Source organism: Aquarana catesbeiana, linkage group LG06 (assembly GCF_042186555.1).
Source record: "Aquarana catesbeiana isolate 2022-GZ linkage group LG06, ASM4218655v1, whole genome shotgun sequence".
In the NCBI taxonomy this organism is placed as follows: Eukaryota; Metazoa; Chordata; class Amphibia; order Anura; family Ranidae; genus Aquarana; species Aquarana catesbeiana.
In genome coordinates this window covers 49,831,369-49,856,666 of record NC_133329.1, presented here as the reverse complement: position 1 = coordinate 49,856,666, position 25,298 = coordinate 49,831,369, and the positions used below count along the sequence as shown (strand labels likewise).

Here is a 25,298-nt window from a genome sequence, read left to right as displayed (position 1 = left end):
CAGTACCAATAAGTTTCAACCATTTCCTTACCAAGTCATTTTTCAATTTCCAGCATTGTGATATTTTGACTGACGATTACTCCGTCATATGACACTCTGTCCACATTAATTTCATATCATTTGTTTCAGACAGATAGAAATTTCTTTTGGTAGTATTTAATAACCACTGGGTTTTATTATTTACTATATATAGGGAAAAATATTTAAAACAAGGAGTTTCCCCTACTTTATGTTTTAAAACATATAAAATAAAAAAGTCAGGACCATACGAACACCCCTTTTTGGAAAGTATACACCCTAAGTTGATCTTATTTTTTTGTATTGTTTGTAAAAAAAAAAAAAACATACTGGTATTTAGGTTGGTATACCAAAAAAAACATTTGGAGCTTGGTAATGGTGGACTAGATACTAGGGATGAGCTTCGAGTTCAAGTCGAACTCATGTTCGACTTGAACATTGGCTGTTCGCAAGTTCGCCGAACAGCGAACAATTTGGGGTGTTCGCGGCAAATTCGAATGCCGTGGAACACCCTTTAAAAGTCTATGTCAGAAATCAAAAAAAGTGTTTGGGGACCTGGGTCCTGCCCCAGGGGACATGGATCAATGCAAAAAAAAGTTTTAAAAACGGCCGTTTTTTCAGGAGCAGTGATTTTAATAATGCTTAAAGTCAAACAATAAAAGTGTAATATCCCTTTAAATTTTGTAGCTGGGGGGTGTCTATAGTATGCCTGTAAAGGGGCGCATGTTTCCTGTGTTTAGAACAGTCTGACAGCAAAATGACATTTCGAAGGAAAAAACCCATTTAAAACTACTCGCGGCTATTGCATTGCCGTCCGACAATACACATAGAAGTTCATTGATAAAAACGGCATGGGAATTCCCCACAGGGGAACCCCAAACCAAAAAAAAAAAAAAATGACGTGGGGGACCCTTCAGGTCTGGTATGGATATTAAGTGGAACCCCGGCCAAAATTTAAAAAAAAATGACGTGGGGGTCCCCCCAAAAATCCATACCAGACCCTTATCCGAGCACGCAACCTGGCAGGCTGCAGGAAAAGAGGGGGGGACGAGAGTGCGGCCCCCCCTCCTGAACCGTACCAGGCCACATGCCCTCAACATTGGGGTAGCCCCCCAAAACACCTTGTCCCCATGTTGATGAAGACAAGGGCCTCATCCCCACAACCCTGGCCGGTGGTTGTGGGGGTCTGCGGGCGGGGGGCTTATCGGAATCTGGAAGCCCCCTTTAACAAGGGGACCCCCAGATCCCGCCCCCCCCCTGTGTGAAATGGTAAAGGGGTACTTACCCCTACCATTTCACTAAAAAACTGTCAAAAATGTTAAAAATTACAAGAGACAGTTTTTGACAATTCCTTTATTTAAATGCTTCTTCTTTCTTCTTCTGGTTCTTCTGGTTCTTCCTCCGGCGTTCTCGTCCAGCATCTCCTCTGCGGCGTCTTCTATCTTCTTCTCCTCGGGCCGCTCTTGGCATGGGGGGAGGCTCCCGCTCTTCTCTTCATCCTCTTCTCTTCTTCTTTTCTTCTCTTCTTCATTTTCTTCTCCGGGCGGCTCCACATCCATGCTGGCATGGAGGGAGGCTCCCGCTGTGTGACGGCGTCTCCTCGCCTGACGGTTCTTAAATAACGGGGGGTGGGGCCACCTGGTGACCCCGCCCCCTCTGACACACGGGACATGACGGGACTTCCCTGTGACATTCCCCGTGACGTCACAGGGAAGTCCCGTCAAGTCACTGTGCATCAGAGGGGGGCGGGGTCACGCCCCCGGTTATTTAAGAACCGTCAGATGAGGAGATGCCGTCACACAGCGGAAGCCTCCCTCCATGCCAGCATGGATGCGGAGCGGCCCGGAGAAGAAAATGAAGAAGAGAAGAAGAGAAAAGCGGGAGCCTCCCCCCATGCCATGGGTGAGGAGCGGCCCGAGGAGAAGAAGATAGAAGACGCCGCAGAGGAGAAGAAGAAGATGAAGGAAGAAGAAGCATTTAAATAAAGGAATTGTCAAAAACTGTCTCTTGTCATTTTTAAAATTTTTGACAGTTTTTTAGTGAAACGGTAGGGGTAAGTACCCCCTTACCATTTCACACAGGGGGGGCGGGATCTGGGGGTCCCCTTGTTAAAGGGGGCTTCCAGATTTCGATAAGCCCCCCGCCCGCAGACCCCCTCAACCACCGGCCAGGGTTGTGGGGATGAGGCCCTTGTCCTCATCAACATGGGGACAAGGTGTTTTGGGGGGCTACCCCAAAGCACCCTCCCAATGTTGAGGGCATGTGGCCTGGTACGGTTCAGTAGGGGGGGCGCACTCTCGTCCCCCCCTCTTTTCCTGCGGCCTGCCAGGTTGCGTGCTCGGATAAGGGTCTGGTATGGATGTTTGGGGGGACCCCACGCCGTTTTTTGTTTTTTTGGCGCGGGGTTCCCCTTAAAATCCATACCAGACCCTTCAGGTCTGGTATGGAATTTAGGGGGACCCCCACGTCATTTTTTTAAAAATTTTGGCCGGGGTTCCCCTTAATATCCATACCAGACCTGAAGGGCCTGGTATGGAATTTAGTGGGACCCCCACGTCATTTTTTTTTTAAATTTTGGTTCGGGGTTCCTCTGTGGGGATTTCCCATGCCGTTTTTATCAATTAACTTTTATGTGTATTGTCGGACGGCAATGCAATAGCCGCTAGTAGTTTTAAATGGGTTTTTTCCTTTGAAATGTCATTTTGCTGTCAGACTGTTCTAAACATGGGAAACATGCGCCCCTTTACAGGCATACTATAGACACCCCCCAGCTACGAAATTTAAAGGGATATTACACTTTTATTGTTTCACTTTAAGCATTATTAAAATCACTGCTCCTGAAAAAATTTTTAAAACTTTTTTTTGCATTGATCCATGTCCCCTGGGGCAGGACCCAGGTCCCCAAACACTTTTTAAGACAATAATTTGCAAATAAGCCTTTAAAATTAGCACTTTTGATTATTCATGTTCGTGTCCCATAGACTTTAACGGTGTTTGCGTGTTCGAACGAACTTTTTTCCTGTTCGCATGTTCTGGTGCGAACCGAACAGGGGGGTGTTCGGCTCATCCCTACTAAATACATAAAAATACAGGTCATGCACACAGGGGGTTTGGGGGGGATGAAGGGGTTAATGTACAGGTCACATGTAATGTGGAAAGGAGATGAAGGGGTTAATGTACAGAAACTATAAACTTTTCTTATTTTCGGATAGAATGGAGAGGGATTAGAACACCTATCAGGTTGTTATTGCTTCCTGTGTCCCCATTGTGGAGATTCACCCTCCATATTAATCCTATTTACCATTTTCACTGAAAGTGAAAGTAAAATAAAATCCTAAATGTTGGGTTGTCCCCACAACAGGAAGGGTGGGGAAATCTTCTAATGGGAACATTAATTCAGGCAACCCTGGTGACAGCCTGGATTAACTCATTTTAGAGGGCTTTTCTCTCACTTCCTGTTTGGCTATAGGACAGGAAGTGAAGGGAAATCTCCCCAATAAAACACAGATGGCAAAAATAAACCTGGCAGAGGTTATAACAATCCCTTACTCTATTCAAAATGGAAAAAAACTTTTGTCTTTAGTTCTACTTTGATATACAGGTCCCATTAGAGACACTATGGAGCTGGCATATACTGTAGTGGGGTAAATGACAGTGAAGGTGAATTTTTATACTGTTGGCACTGTTACTGGAAAGTACTGGTGCTGGCTGGCGGTCAGCGGCTTTCCTTCCGATCGATGTATAATGGCTTCCTGATCACTCGCCAATAAATGAAACATGACTGCACACTGCGGCCCGGTTTTACTTTCTGTGATGCGGTGATTGGTCATAGTGATCACATGGTGTACACAACTCAACCATAGAACAAACATTTGATTTCGCGCAGAACACTATTGACAGCAACCCGTCACAATATAAAATATAAGAAATAAATGACGTGAAAAAATGTAGTTATAATGCTTGATTGCTACATGGGAAAGTCTAAGCTGAGAATCAAAGTGATCCCGTGGGGATAGTGATAATAAAAAACCATATCAATAATAAAAAATGATGACGTATAAAAAATAGTGGATATAAAATACAAACGTGAAAATAAATTAAAAATTTATGAAAAGAAGCGTGATGGGATAAATCAATTAATGAATCAATAAGTCCACAAAAATGATGAATGTTGTTCATGGATCTTCTCAATAGGTGAAGTGGGTGATATGGACAGAAGTGGATGGCATCTGTATAAAGATGTGCTCACAGTGCTCACAGATGTGCTCAGTGCTGAAACAAAGGGCCAATGATACCGTTGCCATTCTGCCCACTATCCCTACCCGGCACAGGGGGGGGCCATGACGCAACATCATGGCCCGAATACCCCGAAGGCGTCAGATCTTATTTTGATGCCCCGGGATTTCCTACTGTGTCGGTGGTTATAAGCCCTAATTTTGATGTTCTGCCATTCGCTTAATGACAGTACAATCATCATAAAGAGGTTTGGGCATATTTAAGAATAAAAATCTCCCTTCACATTCTCTTATTATATATATTTCATATTTCATCAGTACTATCCCCATTTCAATCAATTCTTTGCAATTCTTTTATACAATTTTTCTTCCTTCCTTTTTCCATCTCTAATGAGGGAGTTCAGACCTGCTACTTTTTGTCATACTTGTCACTAGGGATGAGCTTCGAGTTCGAGTCGAACTCATGTTCTACTCGAACATTGGCTGTTCGCAAGTTCGCCGAACAGCGAACAATTTGGGGTGTTCGCGGCAAATTCGAATGCCGCGGAACACCCTTTAAAAGTCTATGGGAGAAATCAAAAGTGCTAATTTTAAAGGCTTATATGCAAGTTATTGTCATAAAAAGTGTTTGGGGACCTGGGTCCTGCCCCAGGGGACATGGATCAATGCAAAAAAAAGTTTTAAAAACGGACGTTTTTTCAGGAGCAGTGATTTTATTAATGCTTAAAGTCAAACAATAAAAGTGTAATATCCCTTTAAATTTCGTACCTGGGGGGTGTCTATAGTATGCCTGTAAAGGGGCGCATGTTTCCCGTGTTTAGAACAGTCTGACAGCAAAATGACATTTGGAAGGAAAAAACTCATTTAAAACTACCCGCGGCTATTGCATTGCCGACAATACACATAGAAGTTCATTGATAAAAACGGCATGGGAATTCCCCACAGGGGAACCCCGAACCAAAATAAAAAAAAAAAAATGATGTGGGGGTCCCCCTAAATTCCATACAAGGCCCTTCAGGTCTGGTATGGATATTAAGGGGAACCCCAGCCAAAATTTAAAAAAAAAATTGACGTGGGGTTCCCCCTAAATTCCATACCAGACCCTTCAGGTCTGGTATGGATTTTAAGGGGAACCCCGCGCCAAAAAAAAAAAAAAAAAACGGCGTGGGGTCCCCCTAAAAATCCATACCAGACCCTTATCCGAGCACGCAACCTGGCAGGCCGCAGGAAAAGAGGGGGGGACGAGAGTGCGGCCCCCCCCCCCTCCTGAACCGTACCAGGCCACATGCCCTCAACATTGGGAGGGTGCTTTGGGGTAGCCCCCCAAAACACCTTGTCCCCATGTTGATGAGGACAAGGGCCTCATCCTCACAACCCTGGCCGGTGGTTGTGAGGGTCTGCGGGCGGGGGGCTTATCGGAATCTGGAAGCCCCCTTTAACAAGGGGACCCCCAGATCCCGGCCCCCCCCCTGTGTGAAATGGTAAGGGGGTACTTACCCCTACCATTTCACTAAAAAACTGTCAAAAATGTTAAAAATGACAAGAGACAGTTTTTGACAATTCCTTTATTTAAATGCTTCTTCTTTCTTCCTTCATCTTCTTCTTCTTCTGGTTCTTCTGGCTCTTCTGGTTCTTCCTCCGGCGTTCTCGTCCAGCATCTTCTCCGCGGCGTCTTCTATCTTCTTCTCCTCGGGCCGCTCCGCACCCATGGCATGAGGGGGGAGGCTCCCGCTCTTCTCTTCATCTTCTTCTCTTCTTCATCTTCTTCTTCATCTTCTTCTTCTTCTTCTTCTTCTTCCTTCTTCTCTTCTTCCTGTCTTCTCCGGGCCGCTCCGCAGCCATGCTGGCATGGAGGGAGGCTCCCGCTGTGTGACGGCGTCTCTTCGTCTGACGGTTCTTAAATAACGGGGGGCGGGGCCATCCGGTGACCCCGCCCCCCTCTGACGCACGGTGACTTGAGGGACTTCCCTGTGACGTCACGGGGAATGCCACAGGGAAGTCCCGTCATGTGTGCGTCAGAGGGGGGCGGGGTCACCGGGTGGCCCCGCCCCCCGTTATTTAAGAACCGTCAGACGAAGAGACGCCGTCACACAGCGGGAGCCTCCCTCCATGCCACAGCATGGATTGCGGAGCGGCCCGGAGAAGACAGGAAGAAGAGAAGAAGAGAAGAAGGAAGAAGAAGAAGAAGAAAAAGAAGAAGAAGAAGATGAAGAGAAGAGCGGGAGCCTCCCCCCATGCCATGGGTGCGGAGCTGCCCGAGGAGAAGAAGATAGAAGACGCCGCGGAGAAGATGCTGGACGAGAACGCCGGAGGAAGAACCAGAAGAGCCAGAAGAACCAGAAGAAGAAGAAGATGAAGGAAGAAAGAAGAAGCATTTAAATAAAGGAATTGTCAAAAACTGTCTCTTGTCATTTTTAACATTTTTGACAGTTTTTTAGTGAAATGGTAGGGGTAAGTACCCCCTTACCATTTCACACAGGGGGGGGGGCCGGGATCTGGGGGTCCCCTTGTTAAAGGGGGCTTCCAGATTCCGATAAGCCCCCCGCCCGCAGACCCTCACAACCACCGGCCAGGGTTGTGAGGATGAGGCCCTTGTCCTCATCAACATGGGGACAAGGTGTTTTGGGGGGCTACCCCAAAGCACCCTCCCAATGTTGAGGGCATGTGGCCTGGTACGGTTCAGGAGGGGGGGGGGGCCGCACTCTCGTCCCCCCCTCTTTTCCTGCGGCCTGCCAGGTTGCGTGCTCGGATAAGGGTCTGGTATGGATTGTTAGGGGGACCCCACGCCGTTTTTTTTTTTTTTTTTTTTGGCGCGGGGTTCCCCTTAAAATCCATACCAGACCTGAAGGGTCTGGTATGGAATTTAGGGGGAACCCCACGTCAATTTTTTTTTTTAATTTTGGCTAGGGTTCCCCTTAATATCCATACCAGACCTGAAGGGCCTTGTATGGAATTTAGGGGGACTCCCACATCATTTTTTTTTTTTAATTTTGGTTCGGGGTTCCCCTGTGGGGAATTCCCATGCCGTTTTTATCAATGAACTTCTATGTGTATTGTCGGCAATGCAATAGCCGCGGTAGTTTTAAATGTGTTTTTTCCTTCAAAATGTCACTTTGCTGTCAGACTGTTCTAAACACGGGAAACATGCGCCCCTTTACAGGCATACTATAGACACCCCCCAGGTATGAAATTTAAAGGGATATTACACTTTTATTGTTTGACTTTAAGCATTATTAAAATCACTGCTCCTGAAAAAACGGCCGTTTTTAAAACTTTTTTTTGCATTGATTCATGTCCCCTGGGGGAGGACCCGGGTCCCCAAACACTTTTTATGACAATAACTTGCATATTAGCCTTTAAAATTAGCACTTTTGATTATTCATGTTCGTGTCCCATAGACTTTAACGGCGTTCGCGTGTTCGAACGAATTTTTTTCCTGTTCGCATGTTCTGGTGCGAACCGAACAGGGGGGTGTTCGGCTCATCCCTACTTGTCACTGTATATCTTGGTGACATCTATGACATCAGCATAGAACAGTACCCCATACACCGCTGTGCATAGTCTGATACTTTTTTTTTTTGTCAGACAGCGGGGCTACTATGCCCCGATGCCCGGTTTAACATGGATAAGACTGCTCAATAGCGCTGTGGAGTCACACGGCGCCCCTCCCTCTTTTAGGAACTGACGTCGGGGCCATGTGACCCCAACGTCATATGCACATTGCCCCGGCAACCAGACGCACCTCTCTCCCCGCCTCACCCCGTGCCCATACTACATGGGCTACGTGTAAGCAATAGGCTTCACGTCACGGGGAGGAGAAAAGGAAGGAGGAGGTCCAAGCGTCTGCTACCTAGACAACAGGGAAGCTTGTGGACGCTTCCCCTCAATACATTGTACAAAGGTGCTTCCTCTAAACAGTGACAGCAGCCAATTGAAGTCGCACCCCCTCCACTGCACCACCAATGAATGTGAGACTCTACCTAGAATAGGGCTACGCCCATCACTTAGCCACGCCCACACCCCATATATTAGGACGCCAGGGATGGCCACAGGCAGCATTCCACAACTGGCTTTGTTACAGAGAGGTACTCCAGGACCGGAGCTCCCTGCCACTTGGAACAATACACCTGACACAATCAATTTAAGGTATTTGATCTCTTTTACTCTATGATGGCCCTCGGGAACCTTATTTCCCCTACGAATCACCATTATTTCCATTCTTTGACCTTTTTGATGTTCAATTTCTTAGCATTTCCCTTATACCTTCATGTTTTTCAGTTGTTTAATTATCACGACTGCCAAATACTGGTTTCTTCACAATACACCAGGCCATCCCGTAGAGGATATTTGAGCAGCATTGACAATCACGTGTTAGGACCCCTGCCAGCACTGGGAAAGCGATTTTTCACAGTTAAATGCAAATGTAAGTCGCATATAATACTTTTCTGTTGTAATGCGATTTCTGTAGTCGCAAATGTAAGTCGCATATAATACTTTTCTGTTGTAATGCGATTTCTGTAGATATAGGTAACAAACAAATATTTAAGTATATACCAATAATCATGCTGTTACTTAAAATTTTAGAATGTGATGCAGTCCCTCCCTGAGGAAGACTTTATCCTTACAATAAGTTGAAACGCGTTGGAAATCTGCTATCAGGACGCCATCACACCTATCGGGGGTGGTACTTGTAACTAGCAGTAGGATGCATCATATGTTTCCATATATCTGATGTTTTTATAATTATTCTTAACTATAGATCAATGTGTATGTTCATATATATCCTATTCGTTTTTGTATCAATAAACTTCTTTTTAACTATAATTCAACACTGCCAATTTCTGCATTGCCCTTAAAATCCCATTTTGAGGTACACATCTAGTTCTAAAAATTACAAGGGATGCTGGCAATGACACGGCCAACCCTCTGAGTCATACATTTATGCTCACAGTGCCCTTACCTCAAAAGGCATAGATAAATGCCTTAGTAGTCGATGTTGATAGATGACAGTAAGGACCATAGATTGCCTCAGGTAGATGGATGTCGGTTGTGGGGCCACGTCAGGCTTGCATCAAGATCCGGATATCCATATAGATAGGGAAAGAAGAAAGAGGGGGGCCTCCAATCGTGTAGTAATAAAATCCAAATTTATTAAGTAAAAAGCACTGTACAAGGCTCTGCAAGGAGCATAGCACAGTACAAGGTGGCGTGGCGCCGTCACCTAATACGAAACTTCCGGTCCGCAACAAAAACAACCGGGTCACAGGGTAATGGCTTCCGGTTGCATCGGCTAACGTAAATCCAAATTGGTTTTGTTTTATCACTATCCCCACGGAATCACTTTGATTCTCAGCTTAGACTTTCCCATGTAGCAATCAAACATTATAACTACATTTTTTCACATGTCATTTATTTCTTATATTTTATATTTTGACATGTTTCTGTCAATAGTGTTCTGCGCGAAATCACCTTGTTGTTTGTTCATAGTGATCACATGGTATAGATCCACTCTCATTGGCTCTGTAACTTTTGCCTGTGATCCACTGTGTCCAATCACAGGACTGCCCATGCACAGGAGCTCCCAGAGGGCATTATGACATGATAGGGGAGGGGACTGGTCATACATGTACAATGACTGGGCTACAAGAGGTTCAAAGATAAAACAAGACCACAAGCTGTGTATAGAAAGTGTTTATTTTCATCTCATTATCTCTGTTAGGTGTTCTTAGCACCAGTGACATTTACAGTCAATTGGCAAATATTGGTTATCACACTAAAACCCTGAGACTGTAATCTAATCCCTAAACCCAATCCTTAATGTAGACCTTTCAGTAACTTTACAAGGCTGAATGATTGATTCACTGACATGTCACAGTAAACATCATCATTATTTTTAAAGCTCCACATTTTATCATTAAAAACCCATCTTCATCCTTGAAATCCATTTGAAACTTTGCCTAGGCTTAGATGATGTCATCAGTCTGCTGCAGGCAGGAGGAAGCATTTCCTCAGTCTCCCCTCCCCCCAGTGATAGGACCGCAACATGATAAAAAAAAAAGAGGGCGCACCAGCCTTGTGCATTATCCTTTGATGGAGATTGCTACCAGTAGACGGATCGTCATAAACCAAAGACTGTTACATTGTGGTTTTCTTTCTATGTTTGTGAGTAATTTTTAATAATTTTTCTTTTAACCGCCTCCCAACCGCCGCGCGCCGATATACGTTGGCAGAATGGCACAGGCAGGCAAATGGCCGTACCAGTACGTCGCTTTAAATTTGCCACCCAGCGGCTGCGTGCCTACCGCGTGTCTCACTGGTGCGCCCTCCCGGGCGGCCCGCGATTGCGGTCAGGAGAGGAAGAACGAGGAGATGCCGATGTAAACACGCCATTTCCCTGTTCCTTCTAGGGACAGGACAGTGATCTCTGCCCCCTGTGATCGCGAACAGAGATCACTGACGTGTCACTCGTAGCCACGCCCCCTCACAGTTAGAATCACTCCCTAGGACACACTTAACCCCTTCAGTGCCCGCTAGTGGTTAACCCCTTCATTGCCGGTGTCATTTTTACAGTAATCAGTGCATTTTTACAGCACTGATCGTTGTATAAATGACAATGGTGGCAAAAATGTGTCAGAAGTGTCCGATGTGTCCACCATAATGTTGCATTCAAAATAAAAATCGCAGATCGCCGCCATTACTAGTAAAAAAAATGAATAAAAAAAATGCCATAAAACTATCCCCTATTTTGTAGACACTATAACGTTTGCGCAAACCAATCAATAAACACTTATTGCGAATTTTTTTACCAAAAATATGTAGAAGAATACGTATCGGCCTAAACTGAGGAAAAAAATTGTTGTTTTTTTTTTAAAAATTGGGATATTTACTATAGCAAAAAGTAAAAGATATTGTGCTTTTTTTCAAAATTGTCGCTCTTCTTTTGTTTATAGCGCAAAAAATAAAAATCGCAGAGATGATCAAATACCACCAAAAGAAAGCTCTATTTGTGGGGGAAAAAAGGACGTCAATGTTGTTTGGGAGCCACGTCGCACGACCGCGCAATTGTCAGTTAAAGCGCAAAAAGTGACCCTGTCATTTGGCAGCCAAATGGTCCGGGGCTGAAGTGGTTAATAAATACATTAAAGGATAATGCACAAGGCTGGTGCTCCGTCTCTCTTTTCTACTTTCTTTTCTGACTGCTAGGATACCCCTATCCTGGAGGGCAGCAAGGCCTGAGATTTTATCCACTCTGAACTTTGGATCGCCTGGTCAACACATTTGTGTGCAAAGAGTATTTGTTTTGCTGCTAGGATAAAATTGTAGCAAGTCATAAGGTGAGAGGCTGCGACAGAGGCTTATTTGTGTCAGGCATTAGTGAACACTGAAAAGAACTGCAGAGGCACAATGATTTACTTGATTTTGTTATCCCTAAGCCGACATCTCAGATGGTGACCCTGGATGATGCCTGAACAAAAATGGCGCTGTCTGAAGAGACAAGCAGATGAAGATATTGTCAGGGGGAGTTCTGTGATCTCTGAGAGAGGTGATAAATACCTGGAAGGGTTAAATATTACCAATAATGTACTGAACGTAAAAAAAAGTTATGCTAGGCCAGCTTTAAACAGACAATATAATCTAATCTAGCCATTTACTTACACCTACCCACCCCTAACCCTTTACCCCTGAATCATTCCAAAATATAACAATTCTGTTATCTTAGGTACAGCAAAAGAAAGATGATGAGAAAAGATTCATTTATCCAAATTATACATGAAGTAAGAATAGGAAGAATATATAACTGAGATTAACATGACAATGTGGTTATACATGGAATATACACTCAAAAACAATTAAAAAAAAAAAAAAAAACAGAAAACTCAGGGTTACAAAATACACATAGAAATTTGCCCAGTGAAAATTGCATGTCCATTCATTCTGTGTTAATGGGGAAAATAAAATAAATGCCACTAGCCTATTTCCTGTGCCGGATAAATGTTTTAATTGATTTAAAACAGAAAATACTGCATATGGCCACTAGATGGCACTAATTATGATAAGAAAATCCAATAATATTTAGCACCTTCTAGTGGCCAAATCCAGTAATTGCAAGATAAATGAAAAACATTTGTTTTTGGTGTTTTGAATTAATAAACAAATGTGTCCGCCACAGGAAATAGCCCAATGACATTTGTTTATTACCTCTATTCACACAGAATAAATACACATGCACTGTCACTAGGTGAATTACTATGCATATTATTTTTTATAAATACTCCCCTCAGTGTGAGCTAAATCATTTCTGAGGTTGTATTGGAAGAACAGCTTACAATAGGTCTATGAATGTAACCATACAGTAACACACACATACTGTATATACAGAAACACTATGGAGGGATTTATCAGAACGGGAGCAGACAGATTCTGGAGCAGCTGTACATGACAGCCAATCAGCTTCTATCTTCAGCTTGTTCAGTTAAGCTTTAAAAATTAAAGCTAGAAGTTGATTGGTTGCCATGCACAGCTGCTCCAGTTTCTGTCTGCTCCAGTGTTGATGAATTCCCCTCTATATGTAAAACTCCAATGTTGGGGAAAGCGATCCTATCCAGGGAATCCCCATACATTACAAGTACTTTAGAAAACTTTCATGTAAAAACCTTCCCTAGCTCTGCTCTATAGATTCTGAGATGATCTATTTTAGTACAAATGATGAAATCCATCAACATGAGAGCTAAATAGAAGTTCTGTCATATTATAATGTAATCTGTAGTACAATAAAACATATAATCAGATGTTCATTTCTAGAGAGATATCAGATAAGTGAAGCAACTCTAACATTCCCAGTGCAGTGCTAGGAAAGTCATAGTCAATGGACACAACAATCATCTGTAATATGTATTGGGATGTTCTGGAATCTTCTGAGAGAAGTAATGAGCCCATTATATCATCGGGGGAATGAGGATTAGCATAAATTCTGTTCACACCCTGATTACTGTGACCATGGTTGTGGGGGAAATATTTAAAATGTTTTTTTCCAATTAGAGAAAATAAATGGAAAGATTATTTTTAATATTAGTGAATGATTTGCAGATAATAAGTTGGATGAAGAATTACATGTTGTTTGTTGATTTGTTTTCTCTGTTTAGCTATTGAATATTTTCTTTAAGTTTTGCAGAGCTTTTTCTCTTGTGATGGATTTCCAGCCATCTGGTATTTCTGCTGGTTTTGCATCGTATTTTTCCGCAAACTTGTCATTAAACGTAACAAAAATATATTTCCAGTAATCTGAGGACTCGATGCTGGGATCTGGTTGGATGGACCAGTCTGGATAATATTTACGATACTCTTTGTATGGGTGTGGTTTCCATTCTGTATCTGAACATTGAAATGTACCATTAGATACAACAGCTGAACTACATATTTCAGAGCTTAAGATTTGAGTATCAGTCCGTCTGTATCCCCCCAGTCCTTTAGGTCTGTGGATGGTAGCAAAGTGCTCCTCGTGCTTTTCACCTCCGGCCTCACAGGGGACTTTACAGAATGGACATTGCTTCCCACAGCCAACAACCTTCCTGAACAATACATCCTGAGGCTTCACCGTCACCCTGGAGATTACAGACTTTATATCCATAGATTGCAGCTCTGATAAGACTTCTGTTTCTGTATCTCGGAGGAAGAGCTGAATGTCAGATGAAAATTGTCCAACATCAGCCGTGTTCTGGAAAGTGACCGCTTGCATCTCATTCTGTGGGATCACTAATTCTTCCTTTAGTATCTCACATACACTTTTCAGAAAATCTGAGACTGACAAACTTTTAAGAGAGTTTTCGTCATTAAGAGCTGCTATTGTGCTTTTGACCAGTAAAGAGAGCAGAGTTTCTTGTAATGGTTTTAGGATTTGGGGTGTTGCACATGTTTCAGTGTGATTTAGTATCCAGGCTTTTGTATATTTCTCATAGTAAAGCATATAGTCCACATATTTCTGGAAGGACATTTCTTCCAGCAGCTCTCTAAGTAAAAACTCTTGAAAGAATGTTCTACTGCTGAATTTCTTGTCTAAACTTACTATCTCATCCACTATTTTCTGCCCAAGATGGTGGAAAACATGATCCATCATTGCTGGTTTTAGACATCGCTCACAGAATTTTTTGGCTTTAGTCTGACAAATATCTTTCTCTTGAAATATGCTGATAAATGTTTCTAAATATCCAGGCTTTAGTTTCTCCAAACACAGTTTTGGATCGTTCTCTCTGATGAATTTATCATGCATCTCCTGAAAATCTCTGGAAGCTTTTCCAAGAATGTGAATCTTGATATCCAATTCAAACTCTGAGGACAAATGAAGATTACTGGACTGTTTATAAATCTCTGTTGTAATCATATGAAGTAATTCTAGGCAGTAGTTGTCACAATAGTCCTCTCCAGTTTCCACCTTCTCTCTGATATATGTTTTACATTTATCTATAAGAGAACAAGCAATATCATTTATTTGGTCAAAATTATCTTTTTTCTTCCTAATACTTAATGTATCTAAAACTGTATTTGTCAATTCCTTGAAACATCCACTCTCAATATATTTCTCATCCATCTTGAAATCAGTCTGTGTGATATCTGCCAAGTCCTTCACACCCAGTAAGTGTTCATTTACAGCTGATCCTTTATAGCTTATGTCATTCATTAGCTGATAAAACATAGATCTACTGACAATGCGTGTTTTTAATTCCTCTATCTGTAGATCAGTCAGTGTCCTCTCCCACATCTCCTCAAATTCTCTCTTTAACTCTTCATCGTTCAGCTTTTTTTTCTTCTCTCGGCACCTCTTGAGGAGATCTGTGATTTTGCCTTCCATCAATTTCTGGGAATTTTTTTGTATGTTCTGAATCTTGAATTTTCCTTTTTGAATTGAAACAGCCTCACCCAACTTCACAAGGGAATTCCTTTTCAGTTCTTCCTTCAGGAATTTTGTGCTCAGAATAAAATCTTGTTTGTATCGTTCTATTAGATGAACATTTTCGTTTTTATTGTTAAAGTAGTTTTTAAGGGATTCCAACATTTGACTTTCTCTATTAAACAACAAATTGTTGAGCTCATTCTTAAATTCAGAGCAAAGGTCATCACTTAGACTCTCTTCAGTCTGATTCCTAATCTTTGTCTCGGTACGGATCAGCCAATCATGGACAGCTTTTCGGAACTCCCATTCCCACTGTGAGTATTGTATAGACAGTTTATTATAAGCTTCAGCCACCAAACTGTTCCTGAAACTGAAGATGAATTTTTCATGTTTTACAGCTTTCCATAAACTTTCTATCCATGTTATAAATTCAGGAATGATTAAAGGCCTGTGCAGGGATCCTTTGTTTGTCATTAATTCTAATAAATACTTTTTCAATTCAGACACATGTTCACTGTACCCAGAATTTACTGGAGCCATTGGAGGGACCCCAAGCCAGAGCCCAGGAATGTACCAGTTGTCTTTCTCCAGATTGTAGTCCATCACATCACTGAAAGTTTTGATTTCACTTTTCTTTTCCATCTCTGCAGCTACTTTTGTCATTTCATTCAGTTGTTCCAGAAGTTTTTTCCTGTCTCTCATGTTCTTGTCATGAGCGGACACATCACTCACATTTTGGTGTACAAACTGGCATTTGGGTTTCTTTCCTATTTCTTTCATTCTAAGAAAAGCATGGACCACAATCTGTAAAATATCCTTCATTTCTGTTGTATTTTCCATGGTCATATTGATGATGGTGATATCGCTCAACCCAACCACTAATGTGGCCAGTTCATTGTCATGTTCATAACTGCCCTCCAAGGAAGCCAACTCTGCAGCTTTCAGACCCTCAGTGTCAATGATCAGGATGAAGTCACAGCCCAGCTCCTCCTGGAAGTTCTCTTTCACATTAAGAAGAGTCATGAAGGCTCCTCGTGTGCATCGTCCACTGGCCACCGGGAACTGCAGACCAAACATGGTGTTGAGAAGAGTGGATTTCCCTGTACTCTGCACTCCCAGCACAGTGATCACTCTCATTCTGCATTCCCCCCCTCTTCTGCTGTCCAGCTCACTAAGGACATCAGCTATCCACCGTAAGGGAATGTTGGAGGCATCTCCATCTATCAGCTCCAATGGGAAACCATCCAACAAAAGATCAGCAGCAATTCCTGGCAATCTAGTAAATTGTCTTTGTATTTTTTTTATTTTATTTTCTTGAACCATGGAACATTCCGCTTCATAAAACTGTCCCATCTCACGTAGGAAATGTTCAATTCCTAAAGAACTGTCAGAGATTTCCTGGTCTATCTGTCTGAGCTTTTCCTTATTATCTAAGATATTGTTACAATTTTTTTTGTATTCAGCTTGTAGTTTAGAAAGATGATTTCTAGCAATTGAATCAAGTTCAAATTTCATCCATTTCAGAAAATATTGTTTCTCAGTCTCAGATAACTGAGTGATTGCATTAATAAAGAACATTAAACCATGGGGCAGATCATGGTTATATTGTTCCTCATGTAATGAAATGCGTTTCTTTATCAGTTCATCTTGATATTGTTGTGTGTCTTTACCATCTTGCTTTGTCATTCTGCAAAGTTCCTTTTCTAGTTTAGATAACTGTCTCCAGAGATCTCCCTGTAACTTCATAGTGTTCTTTTTGTACTCAGACACATTTGTTATTTCTTCTGTAATTTTCCTGGCATGTTCCCTGGCCTTCTGACATGCAGGAATTCTCTCATCCACTTTGATGTCCAATCCATGAGATTCTTTCTCAAAGTCTCTCATTTTATTTACTTTTGGCTTACTGTTTAGGAACTTAGTTATAGTACTTTCTATTTTTGTTACAAATTCTGCCTCATTTGCAGTGCCTGCATGTATTATCAGATTTGTTTTTTTCAACTTTAGCACTGGCATTAATTCAAGAAGGGCCATCTTTGTCTGTGTACTTACAGTTTTGCCAGGACCGGGAGTAACAATGAAGTAATACTGGGTGTCAGTGGTAGTACAGGATGATAACAATCTGAATTCCCTCTCAGAGATATCCTCAATGAATATAAACACAGCTGATGAAATTCTTGTCAGGAATGTGAACTGGTCCCAGTTGGTCTCCAGGTCTCCTCGTAGGTTGGTGACTGCGATGGGTTCTGGGAAAACATCAGACTTACCACAGGGAAAATACCAGGACATTTCCACCAGTCCATCAGATATTTTCCTCTCAATGTTTCCTCCATCCATATTGTCATGTATGAAGAAGTTATTATGTAGCTGAGCTGGATTAAGAACTTGGTTCAAGGTTTTAGATTTTGATAATTTGTTTGTTCCCAATCTGGCATAAGAGAAGATTGGCATGGAAGTATTCACCACATTTTCTTCTCTGAACCCTTTACTGTCCGCTAATGACTGAGGTCTCCACTTCTTCACTATGCCTCTCATTGCCCAAAGCATGAGGGTGCAGTGTGACCCATCCCCAGCAGGGAGCAGCAGAGGGACAGCAAACTGACACATGGACAATTTGGTTACAATCTCTTGTTGGAGAAAACTGTCTGAGCAATGCAGGAGGACACACAGGACATCCAGAGGGTGAATGGAGGCAGATGGTAAAGAAGTATTAAATAGGCTGTCAACATCATCATCCCCACTATTGTCTAAATTGTCATCAGCAGGCTGATCTTTCTCAATGTCTCTTGCAGACCTGTTTAAGGCCATGAGTTTCCTTAAGTAATTCCAGGGAAGATCCTCTACATTTTTTGGTGGTTTGTCGTGTACATTCTCAGAGCCAATACTCAGGATATCCATCAGAGTCAATTTTATAGTCAGGTAAGGCTCCATGTTCATTTTCTCTGCTAGATGAATTAAGGTAGTTCTTCTTCTATGGAGCTCTGTAAGAAAAGACATTCTTAACTTTACAAGTTTCTACAATACCAGTCAGTCTACATGCAAAGTTTTAATCAGCTGGAAAATACAGTATAGTCAAGAACGCTTCTACAACCACATACCTCCCAACATTTGGAGACGGGAATGAGGGACACCTACTAACAAACGTATGTAGGCATAGGACACGCCCCCAGGACACCCTCCTAAAGGAGAATTTACCAAAAAAAAAAAGTTAATTAACTCTACAAGGGCTCTGTTTACCACTACTATTACTTTATACTGACTTTTGAAATGTACAAATGCATCAGTTTAGAAATTGGATGAAAGTTTTAGCACTGGGAAACACATTTTGAAAGATAAAAAGTTCATTTTATATACAACTATATGGATCAGACCAAAATGAGGGACAAATGAGGGGGGGGGACAGAGGGACATTGCTCCAAATCAGGGACAGTTGGGAGCTATGCAACCATAGAAGTCCATGCAAGGGCACTGAGCATTTCAAGTATGTCTGAAGATGTCTGAATAAGAGAGACCTCTGATTGCTGGTTTTGGGATTGAGAGCTGTTTACTTTTCTCCATATTTATCTAACTGGCCAAGTCCATTTACTTCTAGATAAGCACAAAAAACTCCCCCACTATGGAACATATCACAGGATTGACATAACATTGTCTTTCAAGGAGAAATTTGAACCTCAAAGTAGCCCTGCCTCCACCTGAGGTCCATGGAGTGACATATTCAGACTGAATGGCTATACTTTGTGTTCAAATTACACAAGTCAGATATGATGGCGGCTATAACTGGGGATCTATATGAGTGAATTATAAGCTGCCCTCCTTTGATCCCCTGTGTTAAAGGAATTATAATAGGGTTACAGTATAGACCAAGAAAAAACAGCAAAAAGGCGCCTCTTAGTTAGATTGTAGTATTTAATGACAATAAGGGCATTAAAAACACTCACATTTCATGACATGTTAGTCCGGTGCAAGGGATAGCAGTGACAGCCGTAGATGATCCCTGCAGCAGTAGGTGGAAGGAAGCCTTGTTCTTCTGTATTGTCTGCCGTTAGTAGAGCGTATACTTCCGGGATCTGACCGGGATCTAGAACGAGGCTTGCACCTCAGCCAAGTGATGGTATTAAGGGCTGGAACGCAGAGTCAGTGGTATGCGCTGTAGTGCCGTTAAGCAACGCGTTTCCGAGCATGCGCCGTGGGGCGCGCTCCTTTATCAAGCTAGGGGAGAAGGATAATGTGCGGCCTATTTAAGTGCTTCCTCAGCACTGCCACCTAATGATAGAGACTTATATTGCAAGGATACAACTAAGTCGTCCATAATGAAAAGTGAAGGGATAGGGAAAAGATTGGAGATTTAAAATATAAACATTTACATTTGGTTGAACTACATTAGGTCAATATAGCTCTCATTTCTGACCCAAGTATGTACATGCATGTATGTCAAAACGCCCTATACACACATGTATACGCTCAAAAGAAATCACACACAAATGCACATGTGAGGAGTATACATATACATGAATGCATATGTATATATGTGGGAAAATATCAAATATAAGTAATAAATACATTTTATAAGGTTATAAAATTATATATATGGTACACACACTAAGCTTTAAGGGAATATGATGGATCTAAACATCCATACATGTATATATATGTATAGACGCATACATACATGCATTCACATAATGAAAATAAATTTAAATAAAATTAGAATAAAACCCCTCAAGGTGATAAATCACTAAAAATACATCAATAAAATTCATTACTGTTTTGAGTAGCAGGGATATTCTCTGATATTGTGGTTACTGATAGGGATAAAAAAGCGAAGACCAATATTTATTATAAAACTTTACAGAATGGTAGATATTTCTAACTCTTCATTGATTCCATCCGGATTTAAAGTGTCCAAGGAATAAATCCAGAAGGTTTCTCGTTCGCATAACCTATAGAATTTCTCTGCTGCTGGAAGATTCCTAGGTATTTGTTCTATAACCCATACTTCGAGACCTTCTGTTGATTTGGCGTGATATTACCAAAAATGGCGTGGTACGCTGTGTTTGTCTCTACCGCCTTCTATTTTTCTCCTGTGTTCGCCAAATCTTTGTCTTAGGGGGCGTATAGTGCGCCCCACATACATAAGATTGCAAGGACAACTGAGGCCATACACCACAAAGTCAGAACCACAATTGTAAAAATCGCTCAGTGTGTATGTTTTGCCTTTTGTGGAAAAATCTTTTTTTCCATGTTCTACAAAGCTACACGTTTTACACATTACTTTTTTGCACTGGAACATGCCCTTAAGGAGGGAGGCTCCCGCTGTGTGACGACGCTCCTCGTCTGACAATTCCTAAATAACGGGGGATGGGGCCACCCGGTGACCCCGCCCCCCTCTGACGCACGGGACATGACGGGACTTCCCTGTGGCATTCCCCGTGGCGTCACAGGGAAGTCCCGTCAAGTCACCGTGCGTCAGAGGGGGGTGGGGTCAACGGGTGGCCCCGCCCCCCGTTATTTAAGAACTGTCAGACGAGGAGCGCCGTCACACAGCGGGAGCCTCCCTCCATGCCAGCATGGGTGCGGAGCGGCCCGGAGAAGAAAATGAAGAAGAGAAGAAAATAAGAAGAGAAGAGCGGGAGCCTCCCCCCCATGCCATGGGTGCGGAGCGGCCTGAGGAGAAGAAGATAGAAGACGCCGCGGAGGAGATGCTGGACGAGAACGCCGGAGGAAGAACCAGAAGAGCCAGAAGAACCAGAAGAACCAGAAGATGAAGGAAGATAGAAGAAAGAAGAAGCATTTAAATAAAGGAATTGTCAAAAACTGTCTCTTGTCATTTTTAACATTTTTGACAGTTTTTTAGTGAAATGGTAGGGGTAAGTACCCCCTTACCATTTCACACAGGGGGGGCGGATCTGGGGGTCCCCTTGTTAAAGGGGGCTTCCAGATTCCGATAAGCCCCCCGCCCGCAGACCCCCACAACCACCGGCCAGGGTTGTGGGGATGAGGCCCTTGTCCTCGTCAACATGGGGACAAGGTGTTTTGGAGGGCTACCCCAAAGCACCCTCCCAATGTTGAGGGCATGTGGCCTGGTACGGTTCAGGAGGGGGGGGCGCACTCTCATCCCCCCCTCTTTTCCTGCGGCCTGCCAGGTTGCGTGCTCGGATAAGGGTCTGGTATGGATTTTTGGGGGGACCCCACGCCGTTTTTTTTTTTTTTTTTGGCGCGGGGTTCCCCTTAAAATCCATACCAGACCCGAAGGGGGACTCCCACATCATTTTTTTTTAAATTTTGGTTCGGGGTTCCCCTTTGGGGAATTCCCATGCCGTTTTTATCAATGAACTTCTATGTGTATTGTCGGCAATGCAATAGCCGCGGGTAGTTTTAAATGGGTTTTTTCCTTCAAAATGTCATTTTGCTGTCAGACTGTTCTAAACACAGGAAACATGCGCCCCTTTACAGGCATACTATAGACACCCCCCAGGTACGAAATTTAAAGAGATATTACACTTTTATTGTTTGACTTTAAGCATTATTAAAATCACTGCTCCTGAAAAAATGTCAGTTTTTAAAACTTTTTTTTGCATTGATCCATGTCCCCTGGGGCAGGACCCAGGTCCCCAAACACTTTTTATGACAATAACTTGCATATTAGCCTTTAAAATTAGCACTTTTGATTATTCATGTTCGTGTCCCATAGACTTTAACAGTGTTCGCCTGTTCGAACAAACTTTTTTCCTGTTCGCATGTTCTGGTGCGAACTGAACAGGGGGGTGTTCGGCTCATCCCTAGTCTTGAATATCCCGCCTAAATTTGCCTAATTTACTATAGATGAGATCACTTTCTTGTTTCTGATAAGGTCAGGGATTTTATGAGAAGCAATAATTTGACAAAGCAATATAAACTTAAAGCAATTTATTTAAAAGTTGAATCTAACATTTGGCGCCCGAACAGGGACTCACCGATGATACTACAAGAGGTGGCTGAGCTACGCTGACGGAACAAAAGGACAGGCACTCCGGGAACCACAGATCAAAAAACCTGCGCAGGTAAGAAAAAGCTTTATTTTTCTTATATTCTGTGCTCCCCTGATTTGTGCCTATCCGTTCTGTCAGTTACGGTTCTCCTGGTTTTAAAACACCAGCCTCTGTAGTGGTGAGTCTAGAATTACTGCATATTTTAGTTTATATTGCTGGAATTATTTGTTTGTTTTGTCTGTCTTGTCTGTCTTGTCTGTCTTGTTGAGAAAGTGAATGAGCCTTGTCAAGGATGGTATGAGTTAGAAGGGGATTGCCGAACTAAGCAACGGAATGCGCCTTACCTCACATGATTTGGAACTTGAGGGCTTGTGAGCTTGGGGGTCTGACGCTTATGCTTAACCTCACATCTAACTCATAAACCATAGATGGGTTGAGAGTATAAGCCCTGTCTGCTCCATAAAGCAGGGATAAGAGTGTATGAGAGGGATTCCCAGATACGGGGAGGGAATAAGGTCTCCAAAAGTCCGGAGATCTAGTCGGATACCTGGCCACTTAAAGGAATGCTTGTATATGTTGTAGCCGCATTTTTGTATATGTTGTAGCCGCATTCTGGTTTGTTATTGGGCTAGCATATAAAGTAATTATTTATTATTGGGCTAGCATATAAAGTAATTCGATTTCAGAAATCTCATTCCGGAGAGGTTTTTAGAATTCTAGCACCCTAGGAGGAAGGCAACGAGGAACTAGTGTAACTTAGCTGGTTTGTTATTGGGCTAGCATATAAAGTAATTATTCATTCTTGTATATGTTGTAGCCGCATTATATTGTACACTAAGTGTCCCACACGCTACCTAGGCAGGACTGTTAGAATGGGCCAGAGGAACACAAAACCCCGTCAGGGAATTGTGGCACACTATACGGTGCCACAGATAATTAAGAACATTTATGGGAAAACCGAAGCACAGGACTTAAAGGATGTCCTTCGTAAATTTAAGGTGAAAGGAGCAGCGGGTTTAGACCCGGATGTATGGAGTGAAATAAAAAGGGACAGACAAGGAGAGATGTTAGAGAAGCAATGGATGCGTCAGGTTCAATGCTTAATTAAGGTCTCAAATAGAGCGAAAGAAGAGGGGTGGAAGTATAATCCAGATTGTGATGGTTGGGATATGAAAGATAGAAGAACAAAAAATGTCGAGGCTCCCAGCTCAGCCATCCCACCCCCATACACTGACGTAGAACGCAAACCACACAAGATATATCCGGTACTTGAGGGGAGAGGATGGGTTTGTCAGGATTGTGGAGCACAAAACCCAGAATGGGCAGTAGAATGTGTGCATTGTGGGGCACAAAAACCTCATCCAGAAACTGTAGCTCCCGTACGCACTGATACACGCATTGTTCAGGTAAACAATCCAGAATTTGGACAAGCAGCCCATCCAAATGCCCCACCTACTGTCACTCGTAGAATGCAAATAAGGACTTGGGCACCATGGTTGGCAGACACCCTTATGGCATTAATACAGAGCGCCCCAGACCCGGTAGCAAAGCCAGCTGCTTTTTGTAGATTTGTGACACAGTTAATGAATACACATGAAGCGACCTGGCAGGATGGGGAGGATCTATGCAGACACAAAATGACTCTGGCCCTGTTTAACCAGTTTATGGCAGAAATAGGTCCACACAGACCTGCAGGACGAGCTGAGGGGGATGGCAATTTAGAGACAGGAGACGTCAGACACATAGACTCAAGGGCCCCTTTTATTGCTAGATTAGAAGCTTTCTGTCAGGCAAAACAACAAGAGGGGGGGTCAATATCACCCATGAAACAAATGCCAGGACAGGCTGTATCAGACTTTTACTTATCTATAGAAAGTATGATGGCAGATGAGAGCTGCCAGTCACGATCTGAGCCTTCAATAGACAGTTTATGGAAGGATTAATTCCACAGATAAGTGAAAGACTGAAAGCCTGCACACCACCCTTAATTTGTTGCGATTTTTGGCAGAAAAAGGTTGCAAGGTTAATAAGAAAAAGTTACAAGTGTGTCAGGAAAAAGTTATCTTTTTGGGACATTGTATATCACAGGGTACAAGACATCTCACTGAGGAGAGGGTTCAAGTGATAAAAGGAATGTTACCCCCACGGAATTTCAAACAATTGCATATGTTTTTAGGTATCGTGTCATATTGTAGACAATGGATACCACACGCTAGCGCTTTGATGCAGCCATTATACGATTGTTTGAAAATTGTACCGTATATGCTTACAGAAATAGCTTAACCACTTGCCGACCGCCGCACGACGATGTACGTCGACAGAGCGGCACGGGCAGGCAAAAGGGCGTACCCGTACGTCCCTGCCTGCCCGCGGGTGGGGGGTCCGATCGGACCCCCCCCCGGTGCCTGCGGCGGTCGGAAAATGTCCCCCGGCGATCGGTGGTGAGGGGGAGGCCATCCATTCGTGGCCCCCCCCTCGCGATCGCTCCCAGCCAATGGGATCATTTCCCTGCCTCTGTATTGTACACAGAGGCAGAGGAAATGATGTCATCTCTCCTCGGCTCGGTATTTTCCGTTCCGGGCCGAGGAGAGAAGATTGAACTGTGAGTGCACAACACAAACACACACAGTAGAACATGCCAGGCACACATTACACCCCGATCCCCCCCCCCCGATCGCCCCCCGATCCCCCCCCGATCACCCCCCCCCCTGTCACAAACTGACACCAAGCAGGTTTTTTTTTTTTTTTTTTTTTTTTTTTCTGATTACTGCATAGTGTCAGTTTGTGACAGTTAGTGTGTTAGGGTAGTGAGTGTTAGGCCCCCTTTAGGTCTAGGATACCCCCCTAACCCCCCTAATAAAGTTTTAACCCCTTGATCACCCCCGTCACCAGTGTTGCTAAGCGATCATTTTTCTGATCGCTGTATTAGTGTCGCTGGTGACGCTAGTTAGGGACGTAAATATTTAGGTTCGCCGTCAGCGTTTTATAGCGTTGGGGACCCCCATATACTATCTAATAAATGTTTTAACCCCTTGATTGCCCCCTAGTTAACCCTTTCACCACTGATCACCGTATAACCGTTACGGGTGACGCTGGTTAGTTTGTTTATTTTTTATAGTGTCAGGGCACCCGCCGTTTATTACCGAATAAAGGTTTAGCCCCCCGATCGCCCGGCGGTGATATGCGTCGCCC

The 25,298-nt window shown here is 43.1% G+C and overlaps 1 protein-coding gene across 1 annotated transcript in view; it reads right to left on the bottom strand.

The window, feature by feature from the left end:
• Positions 1–9,929: 9,929 nt before the first annotated feature.
• Positions 9,930–25,298, bottom strand: part of LOC141148387 (interferon-induced very large GTPase 1-like) — a 60,210-nt gene continuing 44,841 nt past the window's right edge. Inside the window, exon 3 of the mRNA XM_073635833.1 lies at positions 9,930–18,119. Coding sequence (XP_073491934.1) covers positions 13,393–18,119 — 4,727 coding nt within the window. The 3' untranslated portion in view covers positions 9,930–13,392. The remainder of the gene's footprint in view (positions 18,120–25,298) is intronic.